The 21,413-nt window shown below is 36.1% G+C and overlaps 1 protein-coding gene across 4 annotated transcripts in view; it reads left to right on the top strand.

Annotated features, from left to right (window-relative positions):
* SYNE1 (spectrin repeat containing nuclear envelope protein 1) overlaps positions 1-21,413 on the top strand; it is a gene marked incomplete at its 5' end in the record, with an annotated part of 432,633 nt that overhangs the window by 117,650 nt on the left and 293,570 nt on the right. For 3 of the 4 annotated variants that reach the window (XM_081295719.1, XM_081295718.1, XM_081295721.1), the window contains 5 exons: positions 3,729-3,836; positions 6,116-6,253; positions 7,505-7,669; positions 17,598-17,710; positions 18,265-18,433. In XM_081295719.1, the coding sequence (XP_081151845.1) occupies positions 3,729-3,836; positions 6,116-6,253; positions 7,505-7,669; positions 17,598-17,710; positions 18,265-18,433 (693 nt within the window). Of the gene's footprint in view, positions 1-706; positions 758-3,728; positions 3,837-6,115; positions 6,254-7,504; positions 7,670-17,597; positions 17,711-18,264; positions 18,434-21,413 lie in introns of all 4 variants that reach the window. The other variant, XM_081295717.1, reaches the window with a different exon arrangement.

The raw sequence follows: 21,413 nt of genomic DNA, 5'->3' as shown, positions 1-21,413 counted from the left end.
TGAGAATCTTGGCATCAAGATACCTACCAGCATTCCAGATTTTTGTGTGCATTTGATTTCTGCATCAAATTTTATGAGTCTGTTTGCATCAGTTATTTTGTGGCTGCTATTTTAACCGTAATTTTCTACCTGGAAGTAGGCATTGTTGTGCCCTACTTCAACCAGTAAAACTTATGAAGAAGCTTTTGAGATATTGCTTCAGTAATTAGTACTTTGTCATAAGTAAATGAAACAGGGCTGCTGGCTTATCTTCTGGCCCAGTGAACTTTCATTTATTTTTTGCCTTCCATTGTCCCATTGCAGCAGATACTACTGATGACTCTTAGAAGCAAACCACAGTCAACCATGAGAAAGACACAGAAACGTGTGTGCTGCTGGTGTATCTATAGGGAGAATAGGAGTCCATGTACCTCTTTCTTACCTAGTTCTCCTAAAGTGTTTTAATGTTATTTCAAAACACATTGTGAACTGTATATGTTGCCCCACATAGCCATTTCAAGTTTTTTTTTAATGCCATTTGCCACCAGATAACTACATTGACTTATTGGAAATTATAGAAAAAAGTCCTGAAGTAATTATACCCTTAAAATTATCAGCTATTAATCTATAGAAAGATGCTTCTTCAGTGATTTTATTCTTGTTTCCTGTATAATTTTATTCCTAATTTATAGTATGTTTCTATGTATTATTTTTTTCATATTGTTAGGAAATACTTCCAGTTTTCCCATCTTTTGCAATTTCTATCCAAAGTTTTAAGGTAAGATTTAAGTAACCTTGAATGAGTGACCTATTTTAAATATTCTACATTCTGTAGCTTGTTAGCCATTCCTTTGCATGTGTTGTCCTTATGTATACATTCCTTTTACTACCTTGGTCAATGTTAGTTCTTTTTCTTTCTAACAGAACAAATAACATGCATATGTTATTAAATATTAGTGACAGTCTAAATCACTCCCATGGATTTTTCCACTAATCTTCAATTATGAGACCACATCAATTAACTTCTTTTTAACACTTAACAGCACTAATAAAAGAATTATATTAGCTATGTTTGGTTTCTTGAAATAAATCTTGAAACAAAGATTTATTTTTATGCCTTATAATATTAAGTAGGGAATAATCAAAAAAGATGAGTTTCACTTCATTTGTCAGTCTGAGGTTCCCCACATCTCTTTTTGCTCAATAGTGAATTACATAGTTTAATAAAGGACATAATAGGTGCTAAAAGTATTTGTGGAGTGAATCACTTTAAATTCTTGCTTACACCTAAATTATTGAGTATTTATTCTACACATTAACTTTTTCAGATTTTTAAAAATATTTTACTTGGGCCTGGGATTAAACATCTAAGAGTACAGAAGACTTTATGCCAACATTGGAGTAGAAAATCAGAAGTACCAATTTCATGTCAAATATTAAATTAATTTTATTTTATGCTTCATGAAGCATAAGTTTGTGCTATTTTTGTGCTTATTTGGGAGGCAGTGGGGAGAGAAACAGAGGGTAGTGGCGAGAATGATAACAGTTTAGCTCTTGGAACTTAGGTGATCTTTTGTGGCCAAATAGACCCCAGGTCTTTTGAATGCATGTGAAACTTACCAGTTGAGGAGAAGCCAGTAGACTAATGATTTCTGGGACTCTAAATATTGTTTTGGACTTCATTTTCCTCTTAGAAAAGAGAATGTTGAATGTCTAAATAGCGACATCTCTCTTACCTTTTGCAATTTGCTTGATAACTTTCCTACCACCAGAAAGTCATTTGCTGAATAGACTGTAATAAGTTATTTTAAGGACATAATCCTCCAATGACTGTGTGAAGTAATTTCAATTAGTAACAAACAGCTGTGCTTGGGGCTAGTCCCAAGTGTATTTTAGATGCAGAGCCTAATAAAAGCCTGCCAGTGAAGTTGCACACTCACATCCTCAGGTTCAGGTGTAGTGAGTGCTTCCATTGACCTCTGATACTTGGGAGATAGACCAAGAACATTTATTTGTTCCTCTGAGCTCATTATAATGCATTATCAGTACTTTTCTAGGCACAAAAAAAAACATCCTATATATAACTCTTGATTTTTTTCACCTCATCATTCAAAAGAGCCATCATGGGAAGAGCCAAAACTTTGCAGTGTCTGGGTCTAGTCTCATTTCTTTCTCTTAGTAACTGTGATATCAATTAATCATTATTATATAACCATATGTTGCATGGTACTGAGGACCAGACACTGTTAGGCACTGGAGATAAAATCATAGGTGAAGGGTTTGTAATTAGGGGGATAAAGAGATAATTAAGGAGACAAACACAATGGCATGTATTTGGGTGCTGCACAGGATCCAGGATCATAGGGAAGTGTTCTCAGTATGTGGTTCCTAAAGCAGCATATCAAAGTTCACCTGAAAACTTGTTAGAGATGCAAATTCTCTTGGATCTTGCTCAGATCTACTGAGCCAGAAAACCTATATATGTGTCCAGCTATCAGGGTTATCACACCACATGATTATGTAGTGCCTCCTGAAGTTTGAGAACCATTAGTGTAGAATAGAGACCTCCTGTCCCCAAGAGGCAAGACTTTTTCTGAGTCAGGAAAAACACTCCAGAGAATGTCCAGGGAGAACTGGGAAGACATGTGTTCAGGCAAAAGACAGCTACCACTGTAAGACCAGAAAGTGAGACAAGTTAAGGATCACGTCAACATTGTTTGCCAGTCTCTGTCCTTGGGTGTCTAACATAGATAACCTCCAGTTGTCTCCAAACTATAGGAAGGATTGTGGTAATTTTTCAGATGATGATGCAACATCAGGGAAAGTAAAAAATAAAGAAAGATGTGCCAAGGTCACAGAGCTGATGCACTGCCAAATCAGATGCCAGTTTTGCCTGCCTGTATAGAGCCTGTAGACAGTTATTTTAAGGACAAACCTCCAGTGACATTTGACCTCTCCATGAGGAAAATCATGTTACCTGTGTCATAGGACTGAGAGCAGCAAGTGAAATCCTATAGTTAAAAGCCATTTGCAAGTGCCAAAAATCACACTAAATGTTCATTATCGCTTTGGCATTCTTATAAGTTATGAAATTAGATGATGAAATTAAATGATGAAAAATTAGAATGTTTTTCCTAAATCAGTGCTATAATGCCTCCTATTATTATTTGTGTAACCAAACGTATAAATTAAGCTGGATGTATTTTTTCAGCAGATAATTTGGTAACTCTCTTATGGGAACTATGCGGCATGGATCTAGGAATATGATATTAAACAAGATAAATATGTTTTATATCTACTTGGACCTTATGTTATATTGAATATAGGCAATTTATCCAACATTATTCTAATTGCCACTCCTTGAATTTGGTCAAAGTTAATCCTACCCAGAATAGTCCACTGGGTAACCAATAGCTTGGTTTGGGAGGTAATCCACGGGCCTATGTTTTCACTCCAACTATTGTTCTTTCTGATTAATTTTGGATGTAGGACCTTCTCTTTGGATCACATTTTCTTTGTTAGCTTAGTGTTACTTGAGGGGAAAAAATAGAGTTGGATAATTTTGGTATTACCAAGATAATTAAAATATTTTTCCAGAATTAATTTTGCTTCTTACAGTTCGGAAGGAGTGGGAGCAAGGAGACAGAAAAATTTTCAAAGACAATTGGGATGTATTACATATTAAGTCTTATTGGTAATTGAATAAATACACAGCTAGTAATAAAATTGCAATGTGTTCTGGTTTTCAGAGAGAAGACAGACTAATTTTGAAGGAAATGAAAGTTTGGATAGAACAATTTGAAAGAGATTTGACGAGGGCACAGATGACAGAATCAAATATGCAGGATAAGTATCAGGTATGATATAGGAAAGAGATTTCAATTTTTAAAAAACCTTTCATGGATAAGATTTATATGTCATTTAATCTATATAATGTCTCAAGTTATATTGAGAAAATACAATTAGGAAGTAATGTGCACATAAAATAAATTTTTACATAATATAATAATTACATTTCTATCTGTTTAGGTAGCTTTAAGTCGAGTTGTGTCCACACTCCATATGGAGCTCTGAGGTGTCATCGCTTGCTAGACACAGAGTCTTAGAGGTGGCCCAGAAAAGTACCTCGGAGTCATTGTTTTTGTAAAACTTATGGTTTTACAGATGTCACATAACATGAAAGTCCACCAAAAAGAAATGAATAAATAAGTGACTTGAGTCAAATGAAAATTACACTAAGATAGGCTGAAATTAATAAGGGATTGCAACATGAATATTTGGAATAGGTTCATTAAGGCAATCAATTTCAACACTAGTTCAACACTATTGCACTCCAGTTGAGGTCAGAGTTGTTGTTTCACCCAGTCTCATTACACTGTCATTAATTGGACTTCTGCTTCCAATTTTCACTTCCAAGACACAAAGTCTGTAGCAGGTTTTTCCCATTAAAAAGTTGTGATTTATTCTATGCAGCATTGTCATTTTCCTTCTATTTAAAATAACACTTTATTTTAGTGGAAAAATTAAATTTGATGTATTTTGGATTATATTCTATAGTATGTTCTACTCTATATTTTAGTCATTTTGGCTGTATCAAAGGGTACAATGACATGAGAGGCTCAACATGTCATACAAAAGATTAATCTATGATGATAGTATGTCATTTCAAGTAAATACGCACAAATTTAAATGGATTATAGTATTATTATTCTATTTATTGCACTTGGCAAAATGATAAATATGTGCTTATTATCCATGTACTATTTGGCTTTGAAACTCAATGTAATCTTTTAAAATGATAAAATTTGGGGGCATGAGCTCCCCTAAAAGTGTTTGAGTTAATAAGTTGAGAAAAACAGACTGAATACACTTACTGAATCCATTAGTGAGTTTAATTTGAGCATAAAATATAAAAAAATTCAAGTTACAAAGTACCTGTTTTACAGATATGATTTTGTGAGAGGAAAACAGTTGCTAAGAAAAATATAAAATACAAAAAAGCAGCACTTCTTTTGAGCCACAGTTGATTGCTATGTGTTTAAAAATGGATAGTGACCATCTGAAATCTGTATACCAGGGAAATTTTCTTACATATCTGTATTATATAATCAGCACTTTCTATTTCAAGATCAATAAATACTATATTTTCTATGCCCATGCTTTCATAGATTTTGTTCATTTGTTTTGGCTTTTTGTGATGCTGGGGATCAAACCCACTGAACCCCCCAAATGCTTTGTTAATATTTAAATTATATTAAGTTACAGAGAACGGAAGATGAAACTTGTAGTAAAATTTTTATTCACCATCTCCCCCCCAGTGTTCTGCGTGTGAATTTGCACGTTTGTTTGTAATTTTGAAGTTTTTTTAAGATGTGTCATCTACTAGACTCTCCAGGGCCTTTCTTCTGCTCTGTAACATAATTGCACATTTTAATGGCATATTCAATTCATAATTTGGATTTAGAGTCACACTTTGGGGTATGATGGTTTAATGTAAAATGTAGAAATTTGAAGACTTTTTATGTTAATATATGGGTAAGCTTACATATTATAAGTTCACTTTAATCATTCTGTGATATATCTGATAATACCATAATATTAAAGGATTATTAAGTAAATGAGATCCCCTAAAATAGATCTACTAATACAGTCTTGTTTGAACTCAAATTTATATATCTTTAATTCACTGTTATTTTCATATATGCAATTTTTTCTTGTAAATTTTTTTGCACCTTGGAATGAAACACTGGTGTTCTTGATTATTAGCAATGATTTATATTCCTGTTTACTATTCTTTCTTGACAAATATAGAATGATATAAAAATTACTTAACTAGCACTGAGAAATCTAGCCTGTTGTCCGACCTCTACTATGGGCTTCATACTGGTAACTAGTGTCTATGATGTAGGGTTATGGAGAGACCCAGTGAGCACAATATGTAGAAAGTATTGGGCATAGGTTCAAGCTCTGAGTACAGAATCAATGATCACTGCTATTACTTTTATCAGTGTCTATTATCAATAACAGACATACAGTGCTCTCCAGACATAAAGGATGACTATTTAGGAGCTGTGGTTTCCTTTGCTTTTGCTTTCTTTGACTCATTGCCCTATTTTTTCTGTTTTTCATCTTTTAGTCATTTAAACACTTCAGAGTCCAATATGAAATAAAAAGGAAACAGATTGAACATTTAATTCAACCATTGCACAGAGACGGTAAATTGTCACTTGACCAAGCATTGGTAAAACAATCCTGGGACAGAGTGTCCTCCAGGGTAAGTTTCTCCATGATTAATCTCTTCAGGGCTTTTGTAGTCTAGTCAAGAATATGTTCATCATCTTTTTCTACCCAGAGCTGTTTCACCAGGCCCTGCTGCCGCTGTCTGAGACTGGGAAGGCTGAACTACAAAAGATCTTTGCTTTGTCAGGTTTTTCTGTGCACTAGGGGGAGCCCTTGGGTCAGCAGCTATTTTCCTGCCTGGCTTATCCTACCCATGCTAACTTTTCAGTATTGGTAGACTGAGTATCCTGGAAGAGCTTCTAGATTACTTCTCACCATACAAAACTTAGTTCTGGGTTGTTTAGAAAAGGCGACTTGCTTAGAAAAGGTGACTTGTTTTGTAGAAGATTTCCAGGGATAGATAGTCGACCACTTCTCATTCTATAATCACCTTTCATCAATAGTTAAGGACCTTACATGCTGACATACAACCTTACATGCTTGAATGAGAGCATTTCTTCTTATTTGGTCCCTTGTGAATCTGAAGGAAAACTATTCAGTATCTTCATAGCAACATTCTGCATGCTTAAAGGCCAAGATTTCAAACCTCTGGACTTCTTCTACCATCTGTAGGAATATTTGACTTAAATTTGCCATATGCTATTAATTTGGATAATCTCCCTTTTGACCATTAACTCCATCAAAGAATAGTGAAGTTCCCAAGTACCACAACCATCCTACCTGTACAGACACAGTACACTAAGAAATGGTGCTTGAGAATCAGGTAAAATGGAAGAAATGAAGAGAAGGTTAGAAAATCACAGACTTCTAGAAAGAATCGTCATATCTGTGTCTAAAGCTGTCTAGATAACCTTCATTTTTCTAGGAGGTTTAAATGAGACTCTCATTCTGATAACCAGGGATTTTACATGCTGGTGTATAATTACTGCTGTTTTTGAGCATGTTGGCAAACCTAGTACCTTCTCTTTCCACAAAAGCCATAAGAGAATCAGTGGGTGCTTTATGCTATTCCCACAAGAAGAAACTTGCGTACATTCATAATAATATTCTTCCATGTTTAAGATGTATCTTAAGTTTCCTCAAAAATTGTTTGTGTCTATAGTTTTCTCCCCATACCCAAAATATCACACTCAGAAATAGATGTTTGTTTAGTTGATATATATTAAATAAACATGCAATTATTAACTTAAAACTTTCTGTAGACTTTACAATCGTTTGGGGAAATTTTTAAGAATTTTCTTCTGTGTAGAAGATATTTTACTTTTCTCATTTTTTGGAATTTCAGCTCTTTGATTGGCATATACAGCTTGATAAATCTCTTCCTGCGCCTCTGGGCACTATAGGTGCCTGGCTGTACAGGGCAGAGGTGGCCCTGAGAGAGGAAATAACCATTCAGCAAGTCCATGAGGAAACAGCAAACACAATACAACGGAAACTGGAGCAACATAAGGTAAAAATTCTGGTTGGAAAACTTTACAGTCTGACAGAAGCTGCAGTGGAGCCCTCTGAGACATCCATCAGAGACATCCTTCTTAGACGTTTTCTAATTTACACTTTCCTTTCTTGTACTAAGTCATGAAAATTCCAGTAGGTTTATTTCCTGAGATATTTCCCACTAGCTCTGGGCCATATTTTCAACCATCTTTGTTATTTCTGCTGCTATATGTTATGTTCTAAAAGATAAGCTTACAGGTAGTATGAATTTACAGGTGATTGGCTCTTGACTCCATCCTCCAAGGAGACCAGGCAAGATTTCTTGGGACCTGGTACTGCAAGGTGGAGTGAGGAAGCCTTGGGAAGTGGTGTTGCTAGAATTTAATGGCACCTTAGTCATTTTGGACATTTTCAGTGTAGTGCATGTTCAGTTGTATATAAGTTCCAATGTACTTCTTTGCATTTTGTGATAGTAAAGACCCAGCTAAAATGCTGTTGTTCATTAATGTAGTCATGCAATTTGTAATTGAGCTTCTGTTCCCCATTCTGTGTCATGCTGGTGAGGTTTTACTGAATGTCCTGAAAACTAACTGATCAGCAGAAATTTCTATTCCTGACCACATATGGGCAATTTTTAGATCATGTATATTTTCTCCCAAATTATTGATATTTGTGTGTGTATGAACATACAGTTTTTATTTAGTTACCCCAAGGAAATAGACTATTATTTATTCTAGACTAGATCAAAAGGCAAATTCATGACAAATATCATTTCATGCCTCTCTGGGACCTTATTTCTGGAGCTAGAGATGTAGAAACACAGAAACCCCATGCCATTTACACTTCTGGTCTTTCAGATCAGCACACTCAAACCCTGATTAGCCGGTCCAACATGACTGACAGCCAGATCCTAAGTCAGCTGTAGACCACACTTGGGTCCCGCCTTCATTTATTCTTGGCCTTTTGGTGCCTGCAGAAACTCCTATTTCTTTTAATTTAAAATAATTTTAATTGACATAATAATTACATATACAATTATAAGTACAATGTGCTGTTGCAATACCTGTATCCATTGTAGAATGATCAAATCAGGGTAGTTAGCATATTCATTACCTCAAATATTTATCATGTCTGTGTGATGAGAAAATTTAAAATGCTCTCTTAACCATTCTGAAATGCATAGTACATGGCTGTTAACTGAGGTCACCATGTCATGCTAGAGAACACCAGAACCCTCCCCCGATCTAGAACTTTGTTCTCATTGTCCAGGGTCTCCCTTTCCCCATCCATGTCCTCCATCCCAGGCCTCTGCTAACCACCATTCTACCCTGTACTTCTATGGGTTCAACTTTTTTAGATTCTACCTGTCATTGAGATCAATTATACAAAATCATATGATATTTGTCTCCCATTCCCCCTCCTCCCCCTCAATCCCCTTCATCTGGTTCACTCATCTGTCTTCTGTTTTGATGGAATTCCCTCCCTACCTTTTTCCTTTTTCTTCTCCTATTTTAAAAGGCATACTTGTTTCCTTGCCATTATCAAGTTCATTATATATTTCAGGTGTTAGCCCCTTATGCAAAGTATGATTTGAAAATATTGTCTTCCAGTCTGTGAGTTGTCTTCACTCTCTTGATCGTTTCCTTTGCTCTGCAGGAAATGTGGAGATAGATATGATCTCATTTGTCTGGTTTTGCTTCTGCTGCCTGTGCTTTGGGGTTCATATCTAAGAACTCATTGCCCAAGTCAATGTCATAGAGCTTTCCATAGGGAAGTTTTCTTCTAATGGTTATACCATTTCCTTTCTTATGTTTAAATATTTAATCCACTTTGAGTTGAAATAAGGGTCCATTTTCATTCTTCTGTATGGATATTAGCTTCCCCAACACCATTTGAGTTCAGGCTTGAGATGAAATGGAGTCACAAGTTTTCCTAGTTTGGGCCACATTCAGACTTCTCAGAAGCATAGAAACATTAAGCCATTTTGAGACTCCTAATATATTAAAATTAGAAAAAAAATGCCAATTAATACCACTTAATAAATTAGCAATTAAGCATATGTAACATGTAATAATTTCTCTTCCTAGGTTGTGAGGGGAAAGGGAAAAAATTTTAAAAAAACAAGGGAGAGAATTAAATTACAGCAGATGGGACAGAGAGAGAAGATGGGAGGGGAGGGGAGGGGGGATAGTAGAGGATAGGAAAGGTAGCAGAATACAACAGTTACTAATATGGCATTATGTAAAAATGTGATTTGTAACCGATGTGATTCTGCAATCTGTATACAGGGTAAAAATGGGAGTTCATAACCCACTTGAATCTAAAGTATGAAATATGATATGTCAAGAGCTTTGTAATGTTTTGAACAACCAATAAAAAAAAGAAAAAAATTTTCTCTTCCTATGAAACATGTAATAATTGAAACTATTTTAATTTCTGTGAATATTTGATACAGAAGAATTCATTTTTAAAATGTACTATGTATACTAATTTTGAGTTGAATGTTAATTCAGCAAAATGAATACCATGGGTTAGCTCTGTGCCGGATTTCAGCACAGGGCAAATGGGTGCCCATGACAGATAAGGCCCTGGTACTTGTGGTGCCTTTAAACTGAAGGTTTGAGAAACACTGGTGTGCTTGTTGTTTACATAGTAGATTTATACCACAGGGAAAATGTTCAACAATGCAACTGCCCTATTTGCTAGATAATGGTAGGGTTTTATAGGAATATCAATTCAAGGTTCACTATAGATGACATCAGCCCCTGAGGAAAGCTTTAAGTTGGGATGATGTGTGTACTAATCTGTATACTTAAGTGACTGTAGAATCTGAAGCCCTTTCTGGATCCCGGAGAGAGAGAAAGAGGTAGAGACCGAGACACAGAAAGAGGGACAGAAAGAGAAGAAGGAGAGACACTGTGCCAACTGCCTGCATTACAAGTAGAGGAAGTCTCTCTACTGGAGTGTAGTAAACAAGCCACATTAACCAGAAAAGAAGTGGAGCTGGGAGACCCACAAGGACAGTAGTCAGAGAAGATGGTTATCTGAGATTAACAAAAGGACAGTAAAAAGAGAAAACTGGGCATGCAATAGAGACAATAGGAAGCAAGCAAAGGCAAGTAGGAACAAAGGCCAGGTTCAAGGTGAATCTCTGAATCATTATTTTATTGAGACAGAAACTTTTACTAGGCCTGGGCACAGTTACTTAAAATAGCACAATCCTGATACAATGCAATTACCAATTACAAGATCAATTCTAATTTGTTCAAAAATACATTTATTTGTTAAATGCCTCAGATAAGCTAAATTTTAAAAAGTGAGACATTTAAATCATTGCTGAGATGATTAAAATTCTAGGTTCCCTCAATAACATTAAATCAGAGTATCAGTTTGAAGCATCTACCCTATACCTGATCAGAGATTCAATAATTTGAGAAAAGAGCATTATAGAACTTAATTCAGAAAAAGTAATTCCAAGTCTTGTCAAGAAAACTTAAACATGGTGTAATAATTTAGAATGTTTGGTTTTCTGCCCTCCTCACACATTTTTTAGAAATATAACACCATTTCATCACTTTTAATACATAGGCAGTGTTTGTAAATTGGATTCAGATCATTTCTAACATGCATGTTTCAAAGAGTTTACTTTGTGAATGGTTCTGCCAATTCTTTTTCTTTTTAGTATTTTTTGAAAAGTTAACTTACATTTATATCAAAATATATTTATATTGCAAAGCAAATTATACCCATACTATCTTTTCTATCTTCCAGATACCCCAGGGCTCAGTTATCTAGTAAAATAACAATGAACATAGTTAATTACGAGGGAGGATTTAACCATGTTTTTGGTCCTAAATATTTAATTTTTGCTGAATCCATAATGACATATTTGAGATAGGTAGTATTGTTGTCTTATGCAAAAGGCAGAGAGAGGTTAATGGACTTTCCCAAGGCATCACAGCTGATAATCTCAGTTGTCTTGAGCATTAAGATTAAAACGTGCCTGCAGAGCTATTGACTGTAGCACATGTAGAATGAGGTTTATTGGGAGTCTTATTGCTTTAACAAAGTAAGGCTTTCAAGTCTTAAGGAGTCATAAGACTGGCTCTTAGACTCCATCTTTCCCAGGGTTGTCTACCCTACCTAGGTCACTCCTCCTCCTTTCTAGATGGTGCTTAGTGTTTAGTGATCTCAGGAAGCCACAGGTGGTTCTCCCAATATCCTGGCCTCTGAGTACCTTGACCATCTCCTCCTCATGACCATGTCCTTTGTCCCACCTTCACTGCCCACTCCGTGGTCACAGCTGGCAGTGGTCATCATCAAAAGCTGAAACCTCCACCCCACTTTGCCGAGCGTCTCTTCTGCCACATGTGACTTCACCCTCCATGACCTATAAGCCACTGATGCTCTGGCTTTTTCCGGCATCCCACCCTCTTCATTTCACCCCTGCCCTCTGGGCCCTTCCCTCAGTGTTCAAAAGAGTCACCCCTTGTGCATTTCTCAGTCCCTTATGCATATCTCACTTTGTCCTACTATCCTGGTTTAAAAAGAAAATAGTGCTGGCGCAAACCCACCTCTGCCTCTGCCTGGTTCGTCCCACACACATGGAGCTGACTGTGGCTGGAGAAAAACACCCCCCACCCCCACACAGTGACTAACCCACCTGGGCCCTAAGGCTGGTTGGCTCTCCCAGGGCATTTCCCAACTCACTCCTCCATTTCTGGGACAACTATTTTATGCTTCCTTTCCCCAAGCCTTCCACACCTCCTCCCCATCCTCATTCTTAGCTGTTGACATTGCTTCCTATTTCTCTGAGAAAATAGAAGCAACCAGAAAAGAATTTCCGCAGCTCCCACGACCACATCAGCCCACCTACTTGCATCTGTGCCTGAATACTCGGTCTCCACTCCTGTTACTATGGATGAACCATCTGTGCACCCGGCTCAGGCCAATCCCTCTACGAGTGCCTGGAGCCCATCCTCCCTCTCCCTCCAGGAGAGAATTCCTGTCCTTCTTCACTTTACTTTCTTCCCCCTCAATCTCTGTTGGATTCTTCCTATCCACAAATAAATACATGTCGTTTCTCTCATCTTAAAAAATCACTTTCTTAATTCTACCTTTCCAACAGCCATTCAGTTTTACTTCTTTTTACTGAAAAAACTTTTAAAAAGAATTGCCCATTTTTGTTTCAAAATCTTCTTCTCCCATTCTCTGTAGAACCTATTCCCAAACAGGCTTTTCTTCCCCATGTTACCCAGGACAAGTTGACCAGGATGTGTCTTGGTCCTCATAATAGCCAGTTCTCAGTCCTTATCTTTCCTCACCTGTCAGAAGCACTTTACATGGTTGTTTCTGCATTCATGAAATTCTTTCTTCATTCAGGTTTCTACCTATACCCCTGGCTGTACCTTTCTAATCTTAACTGAATTTTCAATAAAATTTAAATGAGCACTTGTTACATGAAAATAGTGCTCTAAGCATTTGTGAAATACCCATAAGCAATACAGACAAAAGACTCTTGCCTTATATAACTTAACTTCCCGTGGGAGAATGCAAACAAAAATAATAAACATAATAAATAAAATTAGGTTAGAAGGTTAAAAGCATAGAGAATTGGGTATTGTTGCAATTTTAAATATGGTAGTCAGAGAAACCTCACTGGAAAGGTGGCATCAAACAGGCAAACACATTGCAGGGCTTGGCTTTACCATCCCTCTGGAATAATCTTGTCTTACCAATATTCCTGTTTCCTTCTGCCTCATCTGCTTTGACCATCACTAAAAGGTCCTCTTTTAGTCAGACTTTTCTGAGATTACAGCTACCCTTTTTTGAGATTACAGCTACCCCCAACCCTCTTTCCTGCTTGATATTTGTCCCATCATCTCAACTGTTATCTGTCTTAATCACCTGCTTATTGACTGATGGATTTCCTGCACTCTAGTGTTCACTCCATAGGGACAAGGTTATTGGATTTGTTGTTGTTATTGTTGCTGTATCCCCATATTTGGACTTACAAAATTAATTGAGTCAATATTGCTAATTCAGACTTTCTATGAATTTATTTCTTTATTTCTAGCATAAAGCTGGTCAAAATATACTTTTCCAAGCTGGGCATGGTGATACACACCTATAATCCCAGCTACTCAGGAGACTGAAGCAGGAGGATGGCAAGTTCTGAGCCATCTTGGATAGTGTAGTGATTCCCTGTCTCAAAAAAATAAAATAAAATAAAATGATCAACTAATTCATTATTTTAACTTATTATACATTTAAAATTCTTTTTGTAATCTTTCCTGTGCCTGCAGTTAATGCCCTGGTTTTTGTTTTTTGTTTTTTGTTTTTTTTTTCCCCAATCCTGTTTCTTTGTATCTTTTCTCTTCCTTTATCCCTACTTAGGCACTTGTTTTTCTCTGTCATGTCCTAACCATCCTTTCTCATCCATTTTCTTACTGTAGAAATGGCAGTGTTTTTACAAGATGCTGTGTGAGAACAGAATAGAATAGATGGAGGACAGAAGCCAGGACACAGTTTCAATAATGCAAGTTGAGTGTTTTGAACCAAACTGGTAGCTGTAGAGCTGGTGAGAAGTGCTGAGATTCAGAATATATTTTGAGCATCAAATATGGACTGTGAAGGAAGAGGAATCATAAATAAACCTATGATTTTTAGACTGAGCAACTGAAAAAATGGAGTTTCCATCAGTTGAGTTGGGGAAACACTGATGCAGGTTTAGGAGGCAAGATTACATGTTCACTGTGGGGCAAGATGAGGTCTCTTCTCCTGCAACTTGACCTGTGGATTAGGCAGTCGGGGATACCAGATAAAACCTCTGGAAAGAGGCACAGACTGGAAATAAAAATGCAGTCCTTGACACATAGAGGTTTATTTAAAGATATGGGACTGGAAATGAAATACAGAAGTGTAGACAGGAAGAGGAAAAGAATCAAAGACTGAGCCACATACTAAGATCAAACGGTGGAGATGACCCAGCAGCGGAGTTCCCGCAGTGGGTGGGTCTGTCCTCTCCCTGTTGCTTTTGCTTTATCTGTTTTGAGACTTACTAGGTAATTTAAGTTCAGGATTAATATGTGTCTTCCAGTAAGTTGCAAGCTACATCATTAAGCAATTAACTCCTTTTAATGATTTCTGGTTCGAAATCTATTTTGGCTGATGTCAATACATTTATACCAGTTTTCTTTCAGTTACTTTTTATCTGACATGTAATTTTCCATCCTATTAATTTCAACCTTTCCATGATCTTCATGGTTATGTGTCTCTCTTTGTAAAAGGCAAATTAATCTATTTTGTTTCTTTCTTCAATCTGTCAATTTCTACCTTTTTTTTTTTTTTTTTTTTTTGGAGGGGGATTGATACCAGGGATTGAACTCTGGGGCATTCAACCACTGAGCCACATTCCAAGCCCTGTTTGTATTTTATTTAGAGACAGGGTCTTACTGAGTTGCTTAGCACCTCACTTTTGCCGAAGCTGGCTTTGAACTTGCAATCCTCCTACTTACCTCCTGAGCTGCTGGGATTACAGGCATGTACCATAGCACCCAGATCAATTTCTACCTTTTAACTAATAAGTTTATACCACATTCATATTTATTCTTGAGTATTGATACATTGAACTTGAATTTGTTTTTATCATCTCACTCTGCTTACTATTTACCCTGGTCTTTTCCTCCTCTACCCTCCTCTAACTCCTCCTTCTTTTTCTACATTCATGCTATTTAAAAGTTTATGGTGGAGGTCTTGTCTGTTGGCTAACTGGTTTTCTTATTTATTCTATGGTTTTCTATCTAGTGGCTTCAAAGTTATTTGTTTTAATTGCATAGTACATTTTTCCTTAAAATTTGGCCATATATATTTGACATTAGCCAGATCATTTTCCCTCTGACTTACATACTGTGTTGTCCAGTATTAAATAACTGGCATTTCTCTAGTGCTATTAATTTTCTATTTCTGCTGGCTCTCACCCATGGTGGCTTTTTTCCTGTGGATTGTGATCATTGCTTCTCTCCTTATTGTATTTCCTGGTAGCCGGACCAGCACATTCACACTGGTCAAGAGCTCTAGTTACATGGAGGAAATCCAGTTTCAATGTCTCACCCTGTTTATTTTCCAAGACCCAATATCATGAAGCAGTGTCTAGCTACTTTCCCAAGACAATCTCATTTTTCACTTTTATTTTGCCCACAGCTGTGTGATCATTTGGTGTCATGATTTACTAAGAATGGGAGACTCTTTTTTTGCTTGCTTGCTTGCTTCCTATGAATTGAGTAAGATGAATTAAAATCACAAGGTTCATTCAACATCTAGAGTTGTTTTAGAGTGAAAGAGCCTTTCAAAGGAAGTTGTAACATTATGCCAGCCGTAGATGTTCATTTATCCTATGTGTGAAGATGTTTTTGTTTGTTTTGATATCTTGTAAAGACTTTTTTCAATGTACACGCTATTAAAAATTGTCAGGTATAGCAAATCAGAGCTAGCTGCGGTGACAGTTCCAAGTTTGCCTTGCAGTCACTTGAGGAAATTAGCCAAGATCATAAACCACAGAAATGTGTCAGTGTGTGATAAAGGAGTAGTGACTAACTACTTAACCTCAGGGCTGCTCTGAGAGTAGGCCTCTGGCCCCTGTCCTCTTTGAGTCAGGTCTTGACTGCTCACGGGATCCTCTGTCTGGCACCAAGACTCATGAGTCTATCTACAGTGATCTATAGGCTTAAGTCAAATGTGATCATAGCAAAGTTTATCAAAGGTTGGCCCTGAGGTTTTTGATAATGTCAGGATGTCACTTAAGTGGACAAATACACAAAGGCCTTAACATTTTAATTTACAATATAAAGACATTGCTTGTTTCTTCCCTCAACTATTTTTTGTTTTGGGATATATTTGTGTCTTTTTTCTCCATTGGATCCACAAAATCTTTCTTTGAGAGAAATAATATTAATTTTAGTTTGTCATTTTGGTGGGCTATGTGTCTTAATTTTCAATGGGTGACACACTATAGAGTATTTATTCTGCTGATGGGAAACTAACTAAAACTATAGAAAATATGGCATAAATCTCTTTTCCCCTCACTCTCTCCTTGTGTATGCGGGACAGATTGGCTAGGGGTTCTGGAAAAACAAATATTCTCTTTATAAATAAGTTGTGGATGGTAAAAAAAAAATGCCACAAACAAACCAAGAAGGATCAAACCAACCTAAATAAATGATATAAGATATCCCCTGCACTTGAAAAATTTCTAACCAAAAGGATGTTTTCAAAATATATTGTAATCTTATCAGTTTACATGAGATGGCAAGCAAATATTACTTAAAATAGCCTGCACACATTCAAAGTAAAATAACAGTAGAAAGCCTATTACTTCTAGGGGGCTGGGGCTATATGGCTCAGCGGTAGAGCGCTCGCCTAGCATGTGCAAGGCACTGGGTTCGATCCTCAGCACCACATAAAAATAAATAAAATAAAGGTATTGTGTCCAACTACAACTAAAAAATATTTTTTTAAAAAAGAAAGCCTGTTACTTCTTACCATTAAAGAGTTAAATATGTGGTGCTCACTTTTATGCTTTGTAAAAACCAATGAATCCAAAATTTCAGGAAGGAGAAAAATACTGAAATTGTTGTTTATAGCAATAATTACATTTCCCTTTGGATCATGTACCTTTAAAATCTGAATGCATTGCTGTATAAGTGTCATGTGTGTTTAAAAGATGCCATAATTATTAGACACAGCTCTAGCACCGTGTCTTATGCACAAGCCCCGGGCTCCTGCTCAAGGTAAAAGCCTGGGGTAGGCACCAGGCTGCTTATGAACGTGGCAGCAAGATCAAATTGTTGAATACATTGAGTCATCTGTGCAGGCTGAAAATTATGCTTCCCAGCCTCCTGTGAACATGTTTCCTCATTTTTTATTTTTTTAAAACTGTATCTTAGGATCTGCTTCAAAACACAGATGCCCACAAAAGAGCATTCCATGAAATCTATCGGACCAGGTCTGTCAACGGGATCCCAGTGCCACCTGATCAATTAGAGGACATGGCCGAGAGGTAAGAGAATTATCTGGTTTTAAATGAAATCTTCTTTTAAAATGCTAGGTAGATGATTTTTTTACATTTCTTTTTAATCAATCATTTGTTTTGTTTTGTTTTTTAAAAGCATAGATGCTTGCATTTGGTAAATGAAAAGTAGGCTCCTATAACATAGGCTAAGAATGCCAACATTCTAATATATTATTAACTGAAAAGACTCAGCCTGGATGTACCCACAGCCTGAAAATCACAGGCATGGTTTCTTCAGAGCCTGTATTTTTTACTCAGTACTGTAAGGAACATTATGTAATATTGCAAAAACAGCTTATAAAAGAAACAGATGAGAGATGTGTTGGCAGGGGAGAGAACTAACTCAAAGACTTCAATCAATAATATTTTGCCTTTAAACCCAGAGCTAGAAAAGGAACCCAATCCCCAGACAGTAGTGATCAGCTAGAGTTTGGTGGACCTTGTGGCTGCCTGATATTTAAGGCTGCCATGTAACAGGTTAAGTAAGCATCGTTCTGTTACTATTAGTTACATTCCGTGAAATCTCCCTGTTTTATTTCTAGGTTTCACTTTGTTTCCTCCACATCAGAGCTGCACTTAATGAAAATGGAATTTCTAGAATTAAAGTACCGTCTGCTCTCACTGCTGGTTCTTGCAGAGTCAAAGCTAAAGTCTTGGATCATCAAGTACGGGAGACGAGAGTCAGTGGAGCTGCTTCTACAAAACTACATCGTAAGTCCCTGCTGCTTTAACAGAGAAACCAGGGGACTCATAGAGTTAGAATTTAACACTTGCTAGTTTAATTGACATTATTGTTGTAATCTTGAATTTAAAACATAAAGTGTCAGTGTGTTAAATGGATTAGATCTAAGGTTATGGGCTTTTCAAAATCATATAAAATATAAATTTATATTCTTTGGAATCTGTTCTTTAAAACTGTAGGTAGGTTTGCTGCTTTAACTATATTAAACCATTGTGACTGGGCTTTACTTCTTAAAAACATTTTTGAATTGCATACCCAGTCCTTAGATTGGAACCAGTTGCTCCTTTGAAACTGAATTGCAGTACATAAATCTTTATGTCTTCTAAAATCCAGTTGACAGTAGTTTGGGAACAATTTTCAGTTGTCCACTTGGGAACTATTTATTTTTAGGTGGGGGCCCATGTGTCTCCTTCATGGTCATTCCCTGAGCTTCTTGCTCCTGTGTGCACACAGGCAGTGTAAAATTTTGTGTATGAATCTCTACCAACTTAATTTTTGAAGATTATCTCATATTTGGGGCTCTTAGTAGAGGTAATCCCATATCTACTTGAAATTGTAGCCTTTTGTTAATGTAAGAATCAGATTGTTCTATAACCAACACAGTTCCATTTGCATGAAGTTAGTGCATTATACTTAAATATTTCCTCTTAGTCCATTAAACATGCCCCCCAGTTTATTTGCAGCCCCAGTTTGCTAATATAATTCATATTAATAGGGTATCTCAGTCCTCTGCTCTTCCATTTATGTTTAAACACAAAATTACAAATGATAAATTGATCAACGTTTAAAACATAAGCCCACTGTAACCTAATCTGTCACAGTGAATTAATAATCCTTGTGCTTGAATACTTTTGGAAATTGTATCTTTACAGAAGCATCTTAAAACCATAATTTATTTTGCAACATAATAATTTTACTTTCTAAGTGATGTGTGAACAATATGTGTTGAAACAAAAAGATTTAACTGGTTTACAGTAAAATTTTTTCTCCAGACTAAAATTGTCTAGGAAACATTTGTCCCCCCCAAAAAAGGGAAGCCTGTTATAGGTTTCTTTATTCATTTGTAGTTATTTCAGAAATTAATGAAAATTTTAATTTTTTTAATTTAAGAAATTGTTAGTGTCTTAAATATTAAATATAGATATGCATTTATATTTTCAGGTTTAGTCATACCAAATGATGCACTCTGAGCCCAGTAGTTAATTATACAGGATTCATTCTTTGTTCTAGTTATTTTAGAACAGCCAATCATATTTAAATATCTAATGGGAATATTTCACCAGGTTAATGTTCCAATACAATGATATTAATAATTCTCTTTGAACTTCTCAAAAGATATATAAATAGAGAATTGTTATTAATGATCAAAAGTCAGTACTTCTTGCCTACTCCATAAAGTTAAAGAGTTCACTAAGCTTCTAATGGCACACTGCTTTGTAATGTTCACAATTATTTATGAAGTTGATAATTACCCTATATCCACAGCAAGTTTTAATGAATATTCCCTAATATTTTCATTCCCTTGTGAAAAATACCTACTTATTGCTCATGTTTCTTGTCATAAAGGGTTTTAAGATCTTTTTATTTTGCTTAACAGTTTTAGTAACTGGATATTGAGTGTTTCATTTTTTTGTCCCCTTGATAGTCTTTTGGGCTGGGTGTTTCCACATAGATTTGTACTCAGCAAGCAGGGTAGAAGGACTGGGGCCTTCAAAGGCCAAGACACGGGCTTCAGGAAGCAGAGTTGGTAAGATGTGGAGTTGAAATTTAAATCCAGATCTTTCCCCTTTGCAAGGGTACTGAATATTACTATCTAAATAATCCATGAGAAAAAAACTAATGAAAAGACCAAATCATTGATACATGTTGCATGCTAGTGAACTGAAGATGTTGTTCACTTAGACATTGGTTCTGTTTCGTATTGGTCCAGATTTGATAGTGTTCCGCACTTGCAAACTATAGCCTTAGCAGGGCTATTAAGTGTGTGCTAGGCAGCTAGATGTGGGCTCAGAGCTCAGGGGTTATTGACACTGTGCCATCAATCACAGAGAGATGTGTTTGAATCCTGGTCTATTTAATACCTGTGACTTTGTGAAAGCCAACTTTTAGAAGTTTTAGAAGGTTAGTAAGTTTGTAATAGAAATAACAATGATAATGATAATAGAACAACAGGAGTTAGAGAGGAATAAAGACTGAAGCATACTATTTTACATGTCACACCCCATAGACCTTTCAACCTTTCTGGAGTTTTAGGGGAAAATCATTCAGTTTAGCACAGACCATTCCAAAAATCATGAGGACTTTTCAATAAAATCATGAAGGCAGTTGCTTAAATGCTATCCTTTTTTGGCTCCTTAAAATAAGATATCGTAATGAGCCTCATGCTGCTACGTGTTTGTTATAATAATATTTAGGCCGTGAAGAGTCCCTAATTATCTTTTCCTTAGTCTGAATTTTCATTCTTAATCATTTAAAAAACAGAAAGATTATACTTTTTAAGAGCATTAGAGATGGGCTTCCATAGCTCTGGTATGTGGCTGCTTAGTGCTTAGAAATTCTTGGAAAATGCTTCACAGATGCCCATGGTAGATAAGCTTGGCCATATGCTATTGATAAGTGATTACATACTGTGAGGTAATCTGAAGGTACTTAATTTGATCCTTGCTGTCAGATTTGTTGGCAATGACCATGTTCATTAAACATGCTTCAACTCTAACATGGAAAAATAAGATAACATTGTAATGTTTCATGTAACAGAAAGAAAGAGCTCTTGGAATTGTGGTCTGTGTAGGTACAATATCAGTAATGTGAATATTTGTTTTATTATTTGTAACTATTTTATTAATATAAATTTTGAATCCTGATGAAACCACTTCTCAAAATTTATTTTAAAAATCTTAAATTATCTGGCTTACCTTCCATTGAATGAAATCAATGGAACTTTTTATT

The sequence above is a fragment of the Spermophilus citellus genome, assembly GCF_964194105.1.
Source record: "Spermophilus citellus genome assembly, chromosome: 5".
Lineage (NCBI taxonomy): Eukaryota > Metazoa > Chordata > Mammalia > Rodentia > Sciuridae > Spermophilus > Spermophilus citellus.
Note: the sequence above shows the minus strand (reverse complement) of the source record. Positions and strands in the feature narration are given on the sequence as shown.